Source organism: Sinocyclocheilus grahami, unplaced genomic scaffold (genome assembly GCF_001515645.1).
Source record: "Sinocyclocheilus grahami isolate Dianchi unplaced genomic scaffold, SAMN03320097.WGS_v1.1 scaffold556.1, whole genome shotgun sequence".
Taxonomy (NCBI): Eukaryota; Metazoa; Chordata; class Actinopteri; order Cypriniformes; family Cyprinidae; genus Sinocyclocheilus; species Sinocyclocheilus grahami.
The window spans coordinates 483167-505287 of NW_015505735.1; the positions used below are offsets into that span (position 1 = coordinate 483167).

General features: G+C 37.0%; 4 protein-coding genes across 4 annotated transcripts in view; all 4 read right to left on the bottom strand.

Moving 5' to 3' along the window:
* The window catches only part of LOC107556127 (macoilin-like), a 16451-nt gene extending 6210 nt beyond the window's left edge, over positions 1-10241 (bottom strand). The window contains exons 1-9 of the mRNA XM_016239163.1: positions 9996-10241; positions 8601-8742; positions 8272-8398; positions 7982-8105; positions 7691-7860; positions 7041-7470; positions 6746-6904; positions 3750-3920; positions 3371-3513 (exon numbers count right to left, since the gene is read on the bottom strand). Of these exons, the coding sequence (XP_016094649.1) occupies positions 3371-3513; positions 3750-3920; positions 6746-6904; positions 7041-7470; positions 7691-7860; positions 7982-8105; positions 8272-8398; positions 8601-8742; positions 9996-10072 (1543 nt within the window). The 5' untranslated portion in view covers positions 10073-10241. The remainder of the gene's footprint in view (positions 1-3370; positions 3514-3749; positions 3921-6745; positions 6905-7040; positions 7471-7690; positions 7861-7981; positions 8106-8271; positions 8399-8600; positions 8743-9995) is intronic.
* Positions 10242-11182: 941 nt separating this feature from the next.
* LOC107556139 (general transcription factor IIH subunit 5) lies at positions 11183-12201 on the bottom strand. The gene is made up of 2 exons (XM_016239176.1): positions 12167-12201; positions 11183-11753 (listed from the first exon to the last, which is right to left on the bottom strand). Exons 1-2 carry the CDS (start codon positions 12199-12201, stop codon positions 11573-11575), a joined length of 216 nt encoding a protein of 71 aa, XP_016094662.1. The 3' UTR covers positions 11183-11572.
* A 693-nt stretch (positions 12202-12894) lies between these two features.
* On the bottom strand, positions 12895-17729 carry LOC107556128 (protein SERAC1-like). The gene is made up of 12 exons (XM_016239164.1): positions 17702-17729; positions 17102-17223; positions 16889-17017; positions 16126-16239; positions 15752-15914; positions 15509-15659; positions 14899-15040; positions 14647-14747; positions 14447-14544; positions 13897-14079; positions 13640-13783; positions 12895-13527 (listed from the first exon to the last, which is right to left on the bottom strand). Exons 1-12 carry the CDS (start codon positions 17727-17729, stop codon positions 13394-13396), a joined length of 1509 nt encoding a protein of 502 aa, XP_016094650.1. The 3' UTR covers positions 12895-13393.
* A 1195-nt stretch (positions 17730-18924) lies between these two features.
* On the bottom strand, positions 18925-21997 carry LOC107556166 (myc target protein 1 homolog). Its single transcript, XM_016239214.1, has 2 exons — positions 21757-21997; positions 18925-19670 (listed from the first exon to the last, which is right to left on the bottom strand). The coding sequence occupies exons 1-2, from the start codon at positions 21809-21811 to the stop codon at positions 19096-19098; spliced, it is 630 nt and encodes a 209-aa protein (XP_016094700.1). The 5' UTR covers positions 21812-21997; the 3' UTR covers positions 18925-19095.
* Between the last annotated feature and the right edge of the window lie 124 nt (positions 21998-22121).

Here is a 22121-nt window from a genome sequence, read left to right on the forward strand (position 1 = left end):
TATACTGTAACAATTGTTTGACATATTTGCAGTATATTAAAACTCTAGGTTTCTGGTTGGGCAGCATCATTTGGAGCAAGTTTGCACTGATTTGTTTTATGTTCATGGCAATAAATTTCATATTCACCTAGATGGTACATCAACATCATGTTACAAGCGTCTAAGTTGAAATTATGCATGAAATATGGTTTAACTACTGAAAAATTCTAGTTTTCTTCTCATTGGTAATTGTGTTGCTTCTTTTCTATTTTAAAATGGTTCGAATTGCAAATTGCTTCAGCAATTTGACTGGAGTGGAAATGATTTCGGAAATATTGAAATGCACACAACCAATGTTTTTTTTCCCCCTTAATGCAGACCAGTAGTGACAAGTTGGAACAATTTTAAATGAATTAATAATTCATTCTGTGCTTATTTTGAAAGGAACAACAGGCTTTGTATCAATCCCTCTCTCAGTTTGTTCTGTTTAACGGGCTGAAAATATTGCTCAGAATCATTTTGAAGTGTCTATTTTATCTCATGCAAAACATTCAGAAACTCAACTGCTTTTACTCTATTGACACTATCTTTTCAAATTTGCACCATTTATTGATATAAAGATGAGATACAGAGAACTTCTATTCTTTGTCTGTTTCATTTCATCTAAGTACAATATTAAAAGGAACAGTTCACCTAAAAAACTAAATTCTGACGTTATTTATTTACCCTTGTGTCATTCTAAACCCATATGACTTATCTGTCTCTGTGGAATACATATACTATATATCATTTATTTGTTTTATTTTTGAAGTTTGTTTGAACTGTTTTTGTCCATACAATAAAGTTAGTGGGGTCCAAAAGTACACTGAACCCCACTGGCTTTCACGTCATAGGTTTGGTTGAAAAAAAAAAAAAAGGTGTGCGTAAATGATGGCAGAGCTTTCATTTTTGGGTGAATGCTGCCTTTAAGTCTCGTGTCAGAAATGTGGGAAAGAATACAAGATTATCATTGAAAATTACTTTTTTTAATTAGTAATTTTAATGAATTACTACTTCCAGAATTATTGGAAGAAAACAGCCCTTGCACAAATGCACAATTAGACATCAAAATCTTTTCTTTTTTTTCCAAAGCAATCATTTTACATAAATTGGCATGCAGACCAACAAGTAGAATTACAAAATTAAACCATTATTTCATCTTGGTTTAGGAAAAAAAAAAAAAAAAGAGTATGTCAAGCCAGAAAAATAAACTTCTCATTAAAAATTATCCCATCGATACATAAAAAAGTCAATTTCAGAGACATTAAAACCTACAAACATTTTTTTGGGGTGTTGATCACTTCTGTTATAACGTGTGTAATGTAAAAAGAATACAAAACGTTACAAAGCACTCAAATATTCACATACTGACTTACGTTTGATATTGGCTTGTTATATAAATTTAATTCACATAAATAATGAGGCACAGAATGACCAAGTGAGGCATTGGCCTGTTATTGTCATGGCTGAAGAAAAGCCTCTTCATTTTAAACCCAACACAGGATATCTTGTCCTCACAATGAACTGTGCTCCTCATCAAGTTCACACTTTTCATTATACTGGTATCTTGCCATTTATGCAGTTTGCAGCGGTTTGCTCAGCATTCGATGGTCGCCTGCTGGTCAACAATGTATTTACAGTCAACTTTGATTCTGGAATGAAAACATTAAACCGCATAAACACATTTCATTACACCAAATACACAAAATAATGTTTTTTCAACATCATATGACCCCTTTAAGAATTTCTGTGAATGTTATTCAGTTTTTATCCCCCACAAACTATTTAATATATTCTGGACATTTGGGCATCCAACTCATTTGGCATTTGATATAGTACCCAGGGATTTATTATTTATTATTTTTGCAATTCCTTTGGTTGCTACTAGAGGCAAAGAAATGACACACTTCATCTTTAAAGCATCTGTATGTAGTTTTGTGTATTTTCCGAGTTTGGAGCCCACTACCATTAAGTGGGTGAAATTCACTGTCATAATTATAGCCTTCCATGTTCATTTGTTGCTGTCGTAAAGTAATCCATCCTTTTCGGCGGAATTTCGTATCCACTCACCAAACTCCCAGAACAGACTTACATACAGTTTATTTAAATGTTTGTTTTCAGCTTAAGGAGTCATTAAAGCATAATATACTGTTGAAAATTGTAAATTTTTGATGGCTAGCTATTTAAAAAAATACAGAGAGTCTACTATTTTTTTTAAATAATTACCTAATTTTGTTTACACAAATTTAGTTTAATAAATATATGTGTCCAAGCAGAGTTTAATTATCTTGGGACATACTTGCATTACTTTGTCAGTTCCAAAACAAAAAAAAATGGAAATGCTTTCCAATGAAAGAGAAAACTGTTCAAAAGCTTGACTGATTTTAAATTCATAATGATACAAAAATTCTCAGGTTGCACAATAGTTTCTGAAAGATTTGGTTTCTGTTTTTTGATATAGTACCCAGGGATTTATTATTTATTATTTTTGCAATTCCTTTGGTTGCTACTAGAGGCAAAGAAATGACACACTTCATCTTTAAAGCATCTGTATGTAGTTTTGTGTATTTTCCGAGTTTGGAGCCCACTACCATTAAGTGGGTGAAATTCAGTCTGAAAGTCATAATTATAGCCTTCCATGTTCATTTGTTGCTGTCGTAAAGTAATCCATCCTTTTCGGCGGAATTTCGTATCCACTCACCAAACTCCCAGAACAGACTTACATACAGTTTATTTAAATGTTTGTTTTCAGCTTAAGGAGTCATTAAAGCATAATATACTGTTGAAAATTGTAAATTTTTGATGGCTAGCTATTTAAAAAAATACAGAGAGTCTACTATTTTTTTTAAATAATTACCTAATTTTGTTTACACAAATTTAGTTTAATAAATATATGTGTCCAAGCAGAGTTTAATTATCTTGGGACATACTTGCATTACTTTGTCAGTTCCAAAACAAAAAAAAATGGAAATGCTTTCCAATGAAAGAGAAAACTGTTCAAAAGCTTGACTGATTTTAAATTCATAATGATACAAAAATTCTCAGGTTGCACAATAGTTTCTGAAAGATTTGGTTTCTGTTTTGGCATGGTTTATGTAGCAGATTGTAATAACAGCATTTAAACTGGACGACGAACAAGAAATAATGAAGGGGAAAAAAACAGAATCAGCATTCGGCACAAAAACGTTCACCCACACCAAAAAAAGAAAAGAAAAAAGAGCCACAGGCTGAACACCACAGACGGCAAGCTACAGATCCACATGTGTCATAACATGAAGAATATAAAAATATGAACCACAAACATCCAGCACATTACAACTATTCAATGCAGTATGTAACTGAACAGATCTACGAACCACGTTCTTTACCTCCACTTCATTCTCTAGAGCTATCATTCGATTTTCTTTCTCCTGATATTCCAGCTGTAGTTGTTTGTACTCTGAGTCTAGATCTTTAGCTTTTTTCCTCAGCATTTGAGTTTCACTGTGTTCTTGCCTATAGTTGATGGAAAAAATACAACATTTTACAGGTTTATTTTGTCATTGCTATTTTGCATTGAGAATTCTACTGCCAATTATAACCATAATTAAAAAGCACAACATTTAGACCTAGTCTCAAAGACACAGATTAAGCATCATCAGTGATGGAAAACTAAAATTCTAAACATTGACAAGATTAATGTAGGAATGCATTTGAATGTGTTTGCACTATTGCTTTATTCATACAATTACCTGAATGATGCGCTTCGAAATAAAATCGTTGCTTCATCAAATTTTTGGGCTCTGACTTCTGCGAGTTGTTTTTCTACTGCAACCTGAGCCTCTGTTTCCATTCTGATTTTCTTTTCCAGCAAGGAACAGTTTTGTTTGTCCTTCTGTCTGGATTTTGTAAGACACTGAATCCTGCACAGCAGAGCAATTTAAAAGAACAGTGTTAGATTTTGTCAAGTTCCACTTACTCTTCTACAGTTCAAAAAGCATGAACTTTCATAGTTTGTAATGTATGCACTACCATTTAAGAGATTTTTTAATGTTGTTGAAAGAAGTCTCTTATGCTCAGCAATGCTGCATTTATTTTTCAGTTTATTCCTATGATAGCAAAGCAGAATTTTCAGCAGCCACTACTCCAGTCTTCAGTGTCGAATGATCCTTCAGAAATAATTTTAATATGCTGATTTGCTGCTCAAGAAACATTTCTTATTATCATCAGTGTTAAAGGGGGGGTACAATGCTGTTTCATGCATTCAGAGTTGTTTACACTGTTAAAGAGTTGGATTCTCATGCTAAGCATGGACAAAGTTTCAAAAAACAATTTGGATTTATGACGTATTTCTGTGCCAAAAATCTTACTTCCGGGTTCGTACACGTTTCAGAGAGTTTTTTTCGATCGTGGCTCTTAATGACGTAAACGAGGGAGGAACTCCTTATATGGGCATTTCTTCCGGAAGAACGTGCCCGCGCACGCATCGACCAGAGCAAGAGCCAGATCGTCCGGCAGATCATCCGGCGGCAGCGCTGCACGGGACTTGCTCGGGAAGAATGTCTCCAATCCAAAGAAGTGTGTTTTTGGTTGTAAGGGAAAGATAACTTTGTTCAGCTTCCTAAAGAACCCAGCGTTATGTAAACAGTGGATACAGTTTGTTTTTCCGGAGCAGCAACTGAATTTCACAAGTGTGTTTGTTGAGGAACGTTTTATAAACAAGGCCCAGTTCGACGCTGGATTTGCACATCGTTTGATACTGAAAGATGGAGCGGTCCCAGCTATAAAAGATCCCGGTCATGATTCAGAACTGCAGACGGTAAGTGAAACGGCATCAAATGTCTGTTTTGTTGAGAAGGGTATAACTGCAGCCTGGTGATCTTCAAATGGGGGCGGGAACTCCAAAACGGGGTGGGAGCTCCAAAATATGGCGTGCCTTCCTCTCATTGACAGACAGGCACATGACACGCATGCGCAATTTTTTCCCACAATCCACTTCAGTGCAAACTCCACCCCACAGCTGATTCTAAAGATTTTATTGGTTGTGTCAATTGAAGTGTTGATTTCCTACACTATGCTACAAAAAATGCTAACCCCTAAACCTACCCCACACCTGACCCTAACCTTAACCAGTGAAATTGACAGCATGGCGGGATTGGCACTGAATAGTCTGGTAAAGAAAGATGCAGTTCAGGAGATAAACAGTTAATAAGATTATGCGGTATGAGATCGTTCCGTAACTCCCCAACCGGACCTCACCGGACAATGGCACCTTTTTAGTTGCACCCATCATCACTACCCCCTCCTACCCGGCGAATTTCGAGCCCCGGGACGCCCCCATTGCTTAAAACAAAGCGATAGAGTAAAATATTTGCGCTGCGCTGGGACGGCTCGCGGGAGAGCTCGTGGGTGATTCGAGTTTATATCATGAAGCAGAGGTTCAAACTCCAGTCCGAACACCACTGGCCAAGAGCTTTGGGCTCTGCTCTCACGGAGAATATTTATTTATATAGCATATTTTATTTTAGATCAACTAGAAACAATGTTTAACTTATAAAGTTTTATTTTGAAATGTAAGTCAATAACAATTGGCTGAAGCCAGAGCCAATGGTGAAAGTCCCCGCCCCATTTTGGAGGTTCTGCCCACTTTTGGAGTTCACGCCCCATTTTGGAGATCACCGGTCTGTAGTTATACCTACTTGGTTTTGTTGGCATTCGGCGCCCAAGTGCTCGTCACTCTTTAGCTCCGCCCACGGCGCGCCTCCAGGAGCTCGGCTTTTTCCGGAGAGAAGAAAAAAGCTGTATCTTTCTTTTATAAATATGATAAAACTAAAGGCTTTTTGGAGATATGAAGGATGCAGTACTACTCTATAAGTACTCAAGATTAACATGAGATTGGGTGAAACTGTGTGCGTTATGCCCCCTTTAAAAACAGTTGTGCTGCTTAATATTTTTGTCAAAACTGTGATTTGTTTTTTAGAATTAAGTTCAAAAGAACAGCATTTGTTTGAAATAGATTTTTTCGTTGCAGTATAAATGTCTGCGGTCTCTTTTGATCGACTGAATGCATCCTTGCTGAATTAAAGTTTTAATTTCTTGAGTTCTTGATGCATAAATAGAACGATAGTGTATGAGTGTAACTTCATATTTGGGTGTATGCAACTACGCACAATTAGGGCACTGTGTAATTTCATATGTATCCTAAATGCACACAAATAATATTTTGTACACTTTTGTCATAAGCTTGATTGAAAATACAGCACAAAATATTCTGTTTATTTATTTGTGATATTTTTTACTTTGTTTACCTTGATTCTTCTTCATTTCTATGGTAAACACTAACTTTTGAGGGGGAAAAAAACTTTAATGGGACGAAATTAGGTGGTTGTGATGGAAATGGTGGGACAGCTGTAAATATAAATATTTTTACACAATAAATATTTTAATCATTTTTGCATTTACTAGATTATAATAGTGATTAAAATGATAATAAATAATACTTTTATGATGGGTTTGCATAGTTTAAGAGACAAAAGGTCAAACAATACAGTCTATACATAAAAGCCATGGTAAAAACTATTAAAGTGTGTTATTGTTATCATATAACATCCAAAACACTGCCAACAGTAAGAACCACCTATATGTTTGATATTTAAATGCAAACATCAGTCAAACATCAAGCTGCATGACCTAACATCAACCCAGAGCACTAATGCCAAGACCAGCAGGAAGAGATCAGAGGACTCACTTGTTTTGCAGCAGTTCATTTGCATGTCTGAGCAGAGAGACTTCAGGGCGCAGACTGTGTTCACTGTTGGTCAGATTACAAATGTGACTGCGCAGCTCCTGCTCACTCTGTCTGCTCGCCTGCAGCTCTCCCTTCAGATTCCTCATTTCTTGTTCCAGCCTGTGGAGCAGAAGGAGATCACAATGTAAATGTACACGAAATTCATTAACCATCTTCCACAGTCCATTACACTTTTGCAAACATATGAATTTAGAGCTAAATCAGTACATATAGAAATGAAATAACATAAACATACTTCAGCATCTGCTCAGCATGTGGGTTCGGAGGACTTGGTGAGATGTTTGACGAGCACCTTTCAGCAGAGTCCCCTATTGTGTTGATGGCTTTGGGGGCTTTCTGCCTCTTCTCCCCTTTGCTGTTAGGGATATTCACTGAACCTCGATGCACTTTAGGCAAGGAGCTCTTGGAGGGTCTTTGAGCTTTGCTGCTCTGATCCTCCTGAGGTAGGTTTTCAGGCATTTCTAGCATGGATGTAGAGTCCAAATGAAGTTCCCCTCCACGGTGCTTGGGTCCTGGAATTTGTGGATTTGCATCTCTTTCGGGTCTCGCAGGAAGTCTGTGGATTTGAAGGCAGTCTTCCATGTTTTGTTTGTCCTCTGAGGTGATGGAATTGGATGGACACTGGTATTGTGTCGGCCTAGATTTGGCCACCTTATATTTGGGATCTGTACAAAGACATTTGTCACAATTTTACATTTGTGAGCTTTATGACTTTTTTTTTTGTACTTCATAATTTAAATTAGATTAGATTACTAAATTGAATTGCAAATTATGTGTCATGATTTTTTGAGCAATATTAAACTATTTTAAACTGTTGAACTTTTTAGAAAGTCATCTTAAAAATAGCTACATATTATATGGTACTGTAAAAGAAATTATACATACCTTCCACCCACAATTTTGGATACAGGTGCATAGAAGGAGGTAGGGATTGTTGCAGGAGATCCATGTGGAGGTCATTCTCACTCTGAACTGATTTCTGAGTGCGCAGCTTAAACATACTGAAGAAGTAGCATGTTGCATCAAATCCCATATACACTAGTGGATAACCAATGCTGGAAGAAATAATTATACCATGTGTTAAATTACAGTATGAAACACTGCTGGTAAAATTGTTGTTTATTTAAAACCCCATATTACATTCAGCTCTAAAATAAATTGCCAATCAGAACCTACCAGTGTGCAGCAAATAGATGGGACAGATTTGCATGAGGGCTTTTCAAGTCCCGCAACCGTAGAGAGGCCTCCATATACACTAAGAGTATCCATAATGTCACAGATGACATACAGATTCCCTTTTCTGCAAATAAATAAATGAATAACGTGTGTATAAAATGGAAAGTAACACATTGCATTTAACTGACATACTATGCACACTATGTATGTGTAAATAAACTTATATAATGTTTATATCCATAATACTTCTGTAAGTGTTAATGAAATGGCAATTTGATTATAGGGCTCACCTGTATGCCACATATAGTTGAGTAAGACATATGTGCTGGCTGCAAAAAACAGCCAGTGCAAGGGTACAAAAATTAAACAGAATAAGTCCAGGGTAAATGCCGCACACACAAAAACCACACAGATGGCCTGTTAAAGAAAAGCAGAGGTTAGTTTGTTTAATATCAATTTTTTAAATGGTAATTTGAAATTCAAATAAATGCAGGAACACAACATAATATAAATAAAAAAGAAAATGGAACAAGAAAATGTATTTGTAATTAGATCAGGTTTTGTTATCATTTTAAAAGTAAACAATACAGTTGCATTTGCAGAGCAGAACATTGCCTACCAGTCCATGACAGTGGAATGTGGTGTAGACGGTCCCTAGAAAGAGCCAACATGGCCACAGGTATTCTAGTCTGAACTCCAGAATAAAGTCAGCTAACAGCACCAGCATCCAGACGATCATGAACTTCAGAACAGAGCAAGCGCTGAAAACAGGACATTTGAAATGACTTACCATTAGAATTGATTTTTTTTAAAGAAAAAAATCGTCAGTGTTACAGATACAGGGTGTTATTTGAATTAATGTGAATTCTTTTTAATTGAGTAGGAAAAATAATATACAAATTTGATAAATATAAAAAAAATTATAAAAAGGCATTTTTCAAATCAGCCCAAACGGAAGTCCTTGTTCAACTACAAAACGCGCGTTCTCTGTTTAGACTTCATGTTGACAGAAAGACAAAAATAATCTTTCTGTATTTCAAAGGAAAACGGAACCAGCATATATGTGAGATGTAAAGGCACAGAAACTAAGCTCTTGAAGACGTTACAATCCATGTTTTGGTCGCACAGTCTATTGTGCTCCATTCCTTTGTTCAGGCTTTCTGCGCTCCACATCCCTTTGTGTTTGGTAACCATGGCAACATTTCATCTTCTGCATCAGCACCTAAACGTCGACTCTACAGTGTTGCCATGGCTATTTAAAGAACAAGAAACCGCTTCAGGACAAACCTGCGCACGTTCATTTCACTATAAAGCGTGTAAACACTGCAGGCTATTGTCCAGATCACTACACTAAATAAGAGACGGTGTTAGTTAAGTGTACCATGTTGTGTGTTTACCTCCCTAGAAACAGTAGTCTGGAATCAGCGACCCTGATCAAATTGAAAATGCACCAACAACTTACGAACACAGCTCTGAATCCTATTAAATATTATATTCATTGAAAAATATGCATAAGGCATATTGTACAGCAAAATAAACCCTGAGAAAAATGTATTACATAAACGACATTCCTGCGCGCATATTGTCTAGTCAGAGGGCCTTGTCAGTTTGTCTGTGTTTTCAGACAGCGTATTGTCATTAAGAAATAACATGACTATGTAAGCTGACGCTGCATCAAATAACATTGATAATAGCTAGGTTTACTAATACCAGAGCACGAAATAAGTCAAATACTGTAGCATTTATTAATATGCAGCGCTAAATTCAATCGGAGGATATTTTTGTTATCAAAATATTTTGTTAGCAACATAGATTCGGCCTTGTATGCATCCATTAAATCACAGCGAGCATTAGCTCGGAATTAAGCCCCGATTTGTCATCATATCAGGAGATGCTGTTTGTTTATGGTTTGCGTCAATCCGTTCAGCGCGCTATGAACAGCCAAGCGCGAGCCGTTCAGGTGAAAACGAATAAGAGCAATAACAAAACAACAAAGCAGCGCGCGGCGTCATACCTTTCGGAAATCTTCTCTGTGAGTTTAATCTTTTTCATTTTCCGTAGCCTGCCTATATCCATGTAGCGTTTCTTCATATTATGGCTTCTGGTCCCCCTGGCTATTTAGTCCATTAAACAGCTAATTGTAGTAAGACTGGAGGTCTCATTTACAGTAACCTGAGCAGAAGCGCTTTGTGCGTTAGTGGAGGTGGATGTGCGCACGCTCGAGAACTTCACACACAACCAAGCGCCACGATGAGGTGCGTGGAAGTACATCTGCGCTGTCTGGACAACAAGAGACTCAGAAATGTTGCAAAGACATCGCGGCCACTGGCCAGTGATGGATAGATGCGGTATAATCGCGAGTTCACAAACCAAAATCAACATTATATATATATATACATATATATAAAGTCTGTTAGTGAGGCTGCCCATTTCATAATGAACTGACTATTTTAAATAATAAACAGCTGCATCTCTATTTGCTTTGCTTTGATTAGGCTCACAATGGAGAGGACGGACGGACAGACAGATAGATAGATATACCAATATCAGCCGCAGTGTTATAATGCATTCTTTTGTTATTTTGCAATGTAGTATTATTTACAGTCATGCCAATAATGCAATTTTGAATTAGATAGATAGATCTATATCATAGCCGTAGTGTTAAGTAACAAAATAAACTGGATGTAACACTACAAAGCTGCATGTCTGACACAAAATAACACTTCCTCTTACTTCCACATGATGGTCTTCTTGGGAAACAAAACTAGAGGAATCGTCACCTCATGTTTAGATAGTGGTGTTGTATAGCCAGTCAGTTTTACTAGGTGAACTCATAGGTACTTCCAAGAGTTCACCGCACCACTTTCCCTTCCTTAATCAAGACATGCTGGATATTTTGGAAATATAATGCTGTTCACTATTTTGATTTTGCGGCTTCTTCTCACTCCACAAGGTAAAGTCTTTCACCAATATTCTGATTACAGACACATCTCAATTGTCTAAATGCCCTATCATGCCCTTGTGCAGGTGGCTTGAGCTGGTTTTCACTAGAAAGAGAATAAACAGAAAAGAGAGCTTGGAATTTTACAAACAGGCACCTATCAATACAGCGGTCTTCAAATTTTTAAGACCAATTACAATGTATCCAGGAAATAAATCAAGGACATTTTGAGAACATTTGTTTTTTTATTTAATGCTTGTATATTATGCATGTATATAAACCACACTGTCATCAACCATCTGCTTTCAGTTTGATTACAATTCTGAAGTGTTGGGGGGGGAAAAAAGTATTGTTTCTTTCTGCAGCTACTGCCATTTTCCATGCAAAACACATTTCATTGACCATACTGTCAGAACACAGCAAAGATTCAAGCAGCTGTCTTTGAAACATATGCAACATAAATAACTTGAAATTTATAATTCTCTCAGATGAAAAATGTATGCAACAAACTAAACCAAGGATAACATGCATCATCTTGGTACCCAGTCGTCTATACATTTCAGTTACATCTGTTTGTGCAATTGTGCTGAAAGAATCTCCACATCCATCTGCTCCCACAGATTGTAGGGTCTGCTGTCCGATTCAGACATTTATTTCTGGGTGATGGGGAATGAATTCTGGTCCATCAGTTCACCTACTCGCTCCTGGAGAATCTGCACAACTTCAGCTAGGATGAAAACGTGTGTGTCGTCCAAATCCTGGATGATAAATTTCTTCCCCAATGCAGATGTCTCGTCCAGATATAGAAGAAATTGCTTCATAGCTGGGTCACTGGTTGATATTTTAAAAGGAGAATCATAAATGAAGACGCACTGCAGCATGACTTTATTTTAAAGGTGCACTCAGAATTGTTTTTGTTTTTTTGTTAAGCTACTTCTTTTGTTAAACGTTTTGTTCTCTTTCAAACATGATTATTCAAACCACGATTATTTTTTAATTGTTTCCACAAGCAAGTATGTAACAAGCGGTTCCAAGATCAAGAGAATGGTTCTGTTGGTCACCCATGTGGCAACCAGCTCCATGTAAAATAAAACGGCTTTTGACTACTGATCTCTTCATCTTCTGTAAGTGTATATGATTTCACATAGATTTAAAAAAAAATTCATGTTCATTTGTAAGTTTAAAAATTGTAATCAGAGAAAATATACTGAATGCCCCTTTAAATATTTGTATGTAAAACTTACCATTCAACGAGAACTCCTTTTAAGACATTAACCATTTTGAATGTAACAAGCGGTTCCAAGATCAAGAGAATGGTTCTGTTGGTCACCCATGTGGCAACCAGCTCCATGTAAAATAAAACGGCTTTTGACTACTGATCTCTTCATCTTCTGTAAGTGTATATGATTTTAAAAAAAATCATGTTCATTTGTAAGTTTAAAAATTGTAATCAGAGAAAATATACTGAATGCCCCTTTAAATATTTGTATGTAAAACTTACCATTCAACGAGAACTCCTTTTAAGACATTAACCATTTTGGACGGGATGGGTTAACACTTCTGGTTCTTCGGTTAAAGCCTAAGTATCTACAAAAGGCAAAATTGTTCTGAACATTAGAAATAATAACAACAAGTTAGCAGGTTACCGTGAATGTTTGCAATCGTTTCACATACTGTACGTATCCCCAAACATATGTACGCAAATCCTATAAAGCTAGAAATCAGCAGTTTCACGAAAATGAAAATAAATCACTTACATGATTTTTATTGTGTTTATCTGTCAATTTGTTTTAATCCAAGTGTCCACCACCTACCTACTAACAATGGTCTTCCTCTACTAACTGACTAAAGTTTGATCTGTGCGCTCTACTGCACTCTGCTGGCCTGAAGCGCACTGTTGCTCTGAAAAGAAAAAGCTGCAGTATAGTAAAAGTACACGATTTAAATGGAATATAAAGTTAGGATACACATCTTTATTAAGTGTGATAAAGATTTGGCAATAATTGTGTCTTGTACATACTCAGCATTAATATAAAAGTAGAATGGCCCTATGCAAGTACTACAATTAATCCATTAGTACAAAAATAGTGGCAAATTACAGCCGACATCAGTACCAATCTGTGTGTCTGAGGTAGGGATACAAAGAAGGCTGGTGAGTTAAGAAAAAAGGCTAGTTTTCAGTTTCTTCAAAGAAAAATAAATTATGTAAATAAAACCAACTTTCTATAAATGATTGACATTTTAAATATAATAAACTTGATACTGGGCATTAAAAGTTAAACTCAGAGGTTTAAACAAAAAGCATATTCATATTGTCAAGAATTAAAAAACATGAAAAGAAAAATCCAGATGCAATTTTAGAACTTTCTTTCATTCATAGTTAACACTATCCTTTAGAATGTAATGGTTGAATCCTCAAGAGGCAATGAAATGGCAAGAGACCGGTTTTGGAGTGTGAACTTTAGGGTTCACTAAATTCTCTGTCCTCTAAGAGCATCTTGAATAAACTGTAAAGTACGTTTATAGAGAAATGAGTCCTTTTTTTCTGGCTTGCAGATGTTGAGGTGATCAACGTCCACCTGGATGAGGTCCCCAATACACAGATCTGAAAGAGAAAAAGGAGAATTTATTTTTTCCGATACCAGGTACCCAAAATTGCCCATTTTTATGTAAGAACGATACATCATGCTGCTTGTTGTTCAATTATTCTGACCTACCTGCTGACTGAGATGGAACTACCAATATTTTGAGCATCGGTCCAATGGAGGTTGGCAGAGTTTCTGCAAAGCTAAGGACCTTGAACTCTTGTTCCTTTGTAATGTTCAGGAAATTTTCATTCAAGTCCCGTAACGCTGGAGAGTCTGAAACAGATGAACAGAAAAATGATGTGTAAATGAGATTGAGGATCAATCTTAATCTTATCAGGAGAAATTAATATATTAATATTTAGGGGGAAAAAGAAATCTCATTATACCTCTACATAGTTCTTTTACTTCAATGGAGGGAAAAAGGAGATATCGGACATTTACAGAATACCCTGCCATAAACGTGCCGTGATGAGGAACGCTGTAGAACAGAATTCCCTTCGTGTTCTTGATCAGCGGACTGAGATCAGGATCTTTAGAGGCATCTAAGAGCATCTTTTTCACAAGCAAACCTGTGACACAAGTTATGATTAAGAGTTACTCTAACAGTCTTCAAATTACTTGGCTTTTTTAGCTACAAACAGGGCTGCACAATTTATTAAAAAACTGAAATCACAAAATGGCCTTGTGAGATAATTAAACCTCTAAAATGAATATTAAACTCCCTGTTGAAAATGTAATTTTAGTTCTGTTATATATAAGCATTCACAATATAAATTGTAATATGTTTATCAGTTCAATAGCAATTGCAATATGATTAGTAAGAAACTACTGTATTGCAAATAATTCAGACAGGTACATAAATATGACGTAGGACGATTTAGAAAATTACTCTCATAGTTGGGTGCTGGTTATTCTAAGACCCACCATTGGACTAACCTCCCATACTGTGGGCTACCCAGACCACAGGCCTTTCCCCTACACCTGCATCCTTCAATTTCCTCAGCAGTTCCTGACTCCTGTAGGCCAAGGACTTCCTGCATAGCACAAAAAGCAAAGAAAAACATGGATATCAGGTATGCTACATTGTGTTAATCAGATAATTTAGGAATGCACATCACTGAAAATGGACTGTATACCTTTGGTTTTCAGCAGGACATTTTGCCTTCCAATCACTTAAATGGGTGTCATACTCAACCGACAGGATTCTGAGGTTTGGACAGTCTGCAGCCAACCACGACTGTGGGGGGGGGGAGAAAAAGTAGACTTTAGACTTCGCTCAGACTTTCAGAATAGCTCTGAGGCCCTGTAATGCCATTGTATTGCAAATAATATTTGGGGTAACTGTGAATTTACTCATAAGCTTTGAAAAATATAAATAAAAATCTGACCTTGGGCCAGCATTCAGTGTAGTCCTCTGGAACCCCTTCCACCTTGTCATCATCCGTCATGTCAAGATCCTTTTGACGCCATGTTTTAAAAGCTGCTCCCAAGAGGCCGTGCACGAAGAGAACATCAGCTTTGATTGGCTGGCTGAATATAAAGAATGGAAAACATGGATTAATCCTCACTAAACAAAAGACATTTTCAGACATATTTGGCAAAGATACATTAAATTGATCATTGACATTTATAATGTCTTTAACAGATTTCTATTTCAAATAAATGCTGTTCTTTTAAACTTTCTATTCATCAAAGAATCTAAAGTAAAAATGTACCACGGTTTCCTCAAAAATATTAAGCAGCCCAATTATTTTGAACACTGATAATAAGATGTTTCTGGAACAGCAAATCAGCGTATCAGAATGATTTCTTAAGGATCATGTGACACTGAAGACTGGAGTAATGGCTGCTGAAAATTCTGCTTTGCCATCACAGGAATAAATTACATTTGAAAATATATATTACAAAAAAAAACCTTTTATTTGAAATATTTCAGAAAATTACGGTTTTACTGCAGACTTGGTGAGCATAAGAGGAAGTTCAAATAAGCATGCATACTTTGTGCGGCATTGTGGGTGCAATATGTAAACACCATCCTGGTACTTCTGTCGTACAGCTTCTCTGTCCAAATTGGCTAAAGCACGGGCAGCATGAGATGCCTGCATGATGTATGGTGACTGGATCATCTCAGCCAGGACAGACACCCAACCTAAAGGTCAACCACAAAAGAGAATAAAGAACTACTCTTTTTCAACACAAAATCTAATTCATGAATCAGTTATTCTAAAGTACAAAGCTAACCTGACTGTACTATGGCTGTGTGCAAGCTCTCATTCAGGGCGAGATTTCCAATAATTCGCACAATGTTGCGCTGAATTTTTGGAGAGTCTCTGCGAAGCTGGTAGACTCTTTGCAAGAGCTGCAGTCCTCCATTAGCAACAATGTGATCACAATGACTGTGGACCTGTGAACAAAGAACACTCAAATGCTTTGAATGGATTTGTTTATTACCAACAATGAACAAATTCTTGATTAAAACTGATCAACTGAAGGTACACATCAAGAATATCAACAAAACCTCACTCAACACACCCAAGCATCCTGTCTTCTTTGATCATTGCTTACTTCCTTGCTACACAAATACATGTAACTTTGCAGAGTTTGTAAACCTTCACCTTTGAGTGCTGCACCAGGGCCTGCAGGCAGAACGTCTCCACCTTCTGAGAGGGGGTGGAAGTCAGACTTTGGGCATAGGGCAACCCATTTCCTCCAAAACACCAAAGCCCTCCCTATAATCACAGACCAAAATGCACAGCTTAACACAGTGGCACTTTTATATGGATATAAATGTGATTACATGAAGTACAATAGTGCCCATACACTTTTTCAGCATTCTTGATTTCAAAAGCGTTTTCCCCATAGGGATTTTAAAAATGGCATTTTACATTACAAACTTTGATTTGAAGCAAAACAGTATTCGAAAGAATAATTTCTGAAGGATATATATAATACACACACACACACACACAAATATTTAGGTAGTTTGAGAGCGTAGGGATTATTTTACATTATTTGTTATTCAGAATCAGTGATGTTATTTGCAGTGTATCATAGGAGTGGGTGGGCACTAAAGTGTTCTTTGGCATGATTTGTTTGTTTTGATTTTCTAATTGGTGGAGATTTCTGTGCAGAATCATGGGTAACGCAATTTTTCACCAGGAATTCTGTGCTGAATGATTATTTAAAATAAATAAGTTGGGCCGATGACCTCAACAGAAGCATATTCCATTGATTAACAAACTTGTAGCTCATAATAGGTATTTATTTTTTTAAAGTTTTTTCAGTTATTGTTAAACAAACTATGAAGAAAAAGAAAATTATTTTTATTTGTGGAACTCAACTTTTGCACTCTATAGCTTTAGTGTGTGTATGTCTCACCCGTTGAGAGGCTAGTGATTGGCTGCTCTCTCTTAGTGCCAGAGAGGTGAAGTACTGCACACACTGATCCACCTCCGACTGGGGCAGAGATGCCAGTAACTGCCTAAGCCCATCTTCTATTGATATATCCTTTACACACACAAAACATTAGCACAAGTAACTGACATTACACAGCAATTCAATTTGGCTATTGTCTGAACAATAACTACCCACATCTTCAGTGTGCGGCAGTGGAGGAGGAGGGAGAAAGAAGCGCAGGTCCACGTTAGGTATGCGGGCGAGAGCCACAGCTGTGCGCTGATCTATCACTTGTGCTGCAGTCTGGTACTGGTAATCTGTGATGGACAGGACAAAAGACCATTCAGAGCTCACAGAGTTATAGTGATGTGCTTATTCTCTGGTGGGCAAAGGGGTCTGTGCAATAGAAATAGGTTTTGCTGAGCAAGAACAACATGAGTTTTCAGTAAAGTCAGTAAATCTTGACATTTTATAATAATGAGGAAAGTTTGAATAAGACTGAGAAATATAACTACAACTGTTTTCTATATTTTTTTTAAATAACTGAATTTTCAGCAGCTATTACTCCATTTGAAAACAGTTGTGCTGCTTAATATTTTTGTGGAAATCATATTTTTCAGGATTCAGAATTTATTTGAAGTATAAACCTTTTGTAACATTATAACGGTCTTCACAGTCACTTTTGATCAATTTAATCCATGCTTCCTAAATAAAGGTATTAATTTCTAAAAAAATAAACTGACCCCAAACTTTTCAACAGTAGTGTATATTATAAACTACTCTTCAGCTTCAAACCTGGTGCCAAGAAAAATAGATTCCACATTATGCATAAGAAGAACAGACAGTAAGATACCTGCCCTATTTAAAACAGAACAACATTCCATGTCAGTTCCTCTTTGTGCAGCTACAGGTGACATCTAGGTCAAAAATACTGTCAAGTTATGCAATAAACCATAATGTCCCCAAGTGTTTTTTTAAGCATGTCCTTTATTAACCAGGAAATTAACGTTCTTAGAATTGACAAGACAGTTGACCCTGAGAGGTCAGCTAAATATCTACAGCGGATCTAAAATATGAATAGTTAATTATAACTAGTTATGGTTAGTTATTCATATTTCACATGAGCTGATTCGTTACAGATGAAAATACTGTCATTATTTATGTTTCACACCTGTGTGATATTTTCCAAAATATCTTCTTTTGTGAAAGTGATGGTGACATGAGGTGGTTAAATAATGACAGAATTTAATTTTTGGGTGAGCTATATTCCTTTTATGGTTAGTGAATGCAGCTTTCTATGAAGATGCAGGAATTTTGATCAGTTAATAAATGCAGATGCAAAAAGCTATTGCAAAATATATTGTTTCACTTTATTTTTAGGAGTACAATTGCATTGAGAAATATTTACAATGATTCCAGAAGACTAGAGTTCACAGAAAACAAACCAATAAATACACATTCTACTGAGTTTGGTGCTAAATTATTTTAAATGAGTTTTTTCAATAACTGTTTGTCTAGGAATTTGCAACAGAGATCAGTAATGCTCTCAGATCTGTCATGCTTTTTACGACCTTCAATATCTCTTACTTTCTCTTTATCACGTTTTCTCATCTTTCTCTCTCACTCTACACAAACATATTATCTCCTTGCAAAAATATAGGTCTTTTGTCCTTATACTAAATCAATAAAGCAGACCCGTAGAAACCAAAAAAATCATCTCACTCTCTCTTTCACACATTCTCTGATATAAGTATTTCAGATTGACCTTGCACACACTCTTAAAAATAAACAGTCCAAAAATAAGTTTTTGCAGTGATGCCATAGAATAATTATTTTTGGTTCCCTAAAGAACCTTTCATGGAACAGTTTTTAAAAGAACCATTTTTTTTTTTAGTGAAAAGACCATTTAAATAATCAAAAAAAACTTTTTTCCACTATAACGTTATGTTCAATGGAAAGTTCCATGGATATGGTTCCTTATGAACCATAGATGCTAATAAAGAACCTTTATTTTTAAGAGAGTACAAACAAACAGAAATATGTACATATACACACATTGAAAAACTGGACATGTCAGTTTAAGTTGTAAGACATCCATACTGCTTTCAGCAGTCCAATTTTCTAGTCCAAGTCTATTACATTTATCTTCCCCCATCACTGTAGCATCTCCCCTTCCTTCACGTGGTCGTCTATTGATAGGCTCGTATGATGCTCTCATAGGCAGGTGGTGGAGTCTGGCCAGCATGAAAGGCCCTTAGATTGCTATTGCCCCAGAAGGAATCTGGTCTGGTTCTGGCCCGGGGTGGAGTGACCATGGAATTGACAGTGCTGGTGGATCCGGCCTTCCCAGGGCTGGTAGTGAGAGTGGGGGTCCGTGGCAGGCTGCCCTGGGCACCCCCTTCTGCCTCACGAGCAATCTGGCTACACTGGAGAAGAGGATGAAAAGTAGAGGCCCGGAAGCTGGACTTGCGTCCTGGCGAGTCACCATAGTCTATCGGTGAGGATGAGGTTTGCCGATGGAAGGAGAAGGCAGCGCTGGCCAGACTGTTATTGCTGCATCGGTCATAGCCACTGCTGTGTCGACTGTAGCCTGGCCGAGAGCGTGGCGAGGATGAACGGGTGGTGGAGTGGGATTGGTGGATGGGTACACGTGTGATGGTGGCTGATGCCCGTCGACGAGACATCCAGGTCAAGATCATGTAGACCAGAGCTCCCAGCAGAAGACCAACAACCATTGAAAGACAGAAAGCCAGAATCACATCCCCTGGAGAAAGGAAAGAAATAAAATTGGTAGAAATATGTTTTTAAGCAAGCACTCTGTGGCCACAGAGTTGCTTATAATAGCTAAGTGGACTAGGTAACACTTCCAATTATAAACAAAACATGAAGGCTCTGTCTCTGGTGGTTTAGTTAAAATTGCTGAACAAAAAGAGTCTTGTAATCGTCACTGTAATATTACTTTGGTCAAAAACTGTAAAAATGCTACCTATCAGATTGTGCTACCAGCGTCTTATTCATGTGGTTTGAGGCTTTTTTTTAAGGTCCATACCTACCCCTACCCGTCCATACCTACCCTTACCCAAACAATGCAAATATATTTTTGGTAGCACAATCTGAGAAGTAGCATGTTTCGTTGGTATACCGGGGCCAGGAGAGGGAGAAACATCCTCATCAGGTGTAACGTTTGGCCTTGTGTCCGACTGTCCATCAAGCCAAGTTTTTTTACTAAAGAATTTAAGCAGGGAGCTCTGCAACATATTGCTAGCTTGCAAGGTTTTTAGTCAAAGATTCTCTATTGTTTAGAATGTGCGGCAAACGTCTCCTTCCGGTCACACGTTACAGTTAGCGGCTGTTTGCGGATAGTTTGGCAGTCCGAATGTCGGCAGATTATTTTTTTTTAAAGAAAATCATTTAAAATTTATACTACATTTTAAATGAACAAATATTGTAAGTAAACAACAATAGACCAAGTTAAAAATTTTTTAACGCATTTATTTTTGCACAATTGCATTTTTAAACGCAAAAACGCGTTTTTTGTAAACGACACCAAAGTTCCTTCTATTCTATATTCTTTGACGACACCTAATAAGTGTGTAAGCGTTGGCGAACATTAATTTTAGGAAGTAACCATAGCAACAGTAGCAGCAGGAACGCCATGAAGATTAGTGATGGTACATGGACAAAACCTAAATACTGTCGTTGTTTGTCACTTTATTCTGCAGTTTCAGGCAGTTCACAAAAACATCACGTAAACATTTAGTGTTGTATCAAAATTTTTAAGATGCTTGACGCTGTTTGGCGAACTGCGCTAGGGGCGCCATACAGTTTGCGTTGAGGGAGACGGACTTAGAAAATTACTGACAGAAATGACTTTAACCAGTCGACCAGTCTCTAAGAATAATAATTAGCTTCTATTTTCTTTTCATCGAACGTGCTGTTAAACGCCTGGTTCCCTGTAATCCCTGAACAAGATGTCTATATTTTTCAGAAGGCTAATAATGAAGTGTTGACGGCCTTCTACTCCCATCTCTGCAGGATCATTAGAGAGAGACACTATCAGGAGATCGAAGGTCAGTGAGGAGCGCCTATCCTGACAAATCAAAGTGGGTGGGCCCAAATTCCACAATAGAAGGCACACCCAATGTTCTCTTATCCTTTACGGTTAAAATGAATTAAATAGTTTGCATTTTAGGAAGCTTCCTGTTATGGCATTCCATTGTCTACAGAAATACCAGTTTCATTAGCACACAGGGCTTCTGTCTGGCACAGGCCATTTAAGGTCCTTTGAATCTAACAATAGTTTGAGTGAGAATTTTGTCTTTAAATTTGAATTCTTCAATTAAAATTTGTTTGAAAAAGAGCCAATGTTGTTTTAGTAATATATTTGATTGACAAATTGTAGCAATTTTAAACCACAGCACACAACTATTCTACATATCATTTATGTATTGTTTTTAGTATTACAAAATATGACATCAAAACTCTTTAGAGACTTGTGTGTAAAATAATGTGGGTGTTTATATGCAATTTTCTCCCTGAGTGAAAGGAATCACAGTCCAGAGTGAAAGATCATCTGGAAATGACATTTGGAAAAACCAAATGGAAAAAACTGCACACTGGCTGTGTTGTTTTTTTATGGACCACTTTTGCCAATATATTTTGCCGCTAGTTACTACTGTCTGCATTTCTGTTGAGAAATAAGTTCTCTTAAAAGACTCGACACAGCATTTTCTACACTTTCCAAATATTTTTTAGAAGTACAACGTTGACATTGTAATATTGTAAGTTAATTTGTGTGTATGCAAGAGATAACTCTTTATAAAGTGTGTAAAGATGGTAGAATATCTTACTCAATCCGAAGGACTCCAGTATTTCCACAATAGGATGAGTGCTGTTATCCGCCATAGCTCCCTATAGAGATACAGGGGAGACGAGAGAGGACACAGTCTCTCCCCTCCAAATCTTTCGTCCACTCACTCTTCCTTTTAACTTTTTCTTATTTCTCTCTCTGTGTCTACCCAACTCCCCAATTCCAGGGACCCTCCTCTCTCACTTTTTCTCTGTCTGTGTCTCTTTTTCAGTCCCAGACTGCTCAGCACTGTGGCACACAGGATCCTCTCCAAGGCCGGGGTCGCTACTCTGTTGTTTGTGGAAAAGCAAAGTCTTCACTTCACATTTCCTGCCTTTCCTGTGTAAAATTAGCAGCAGACTGGCC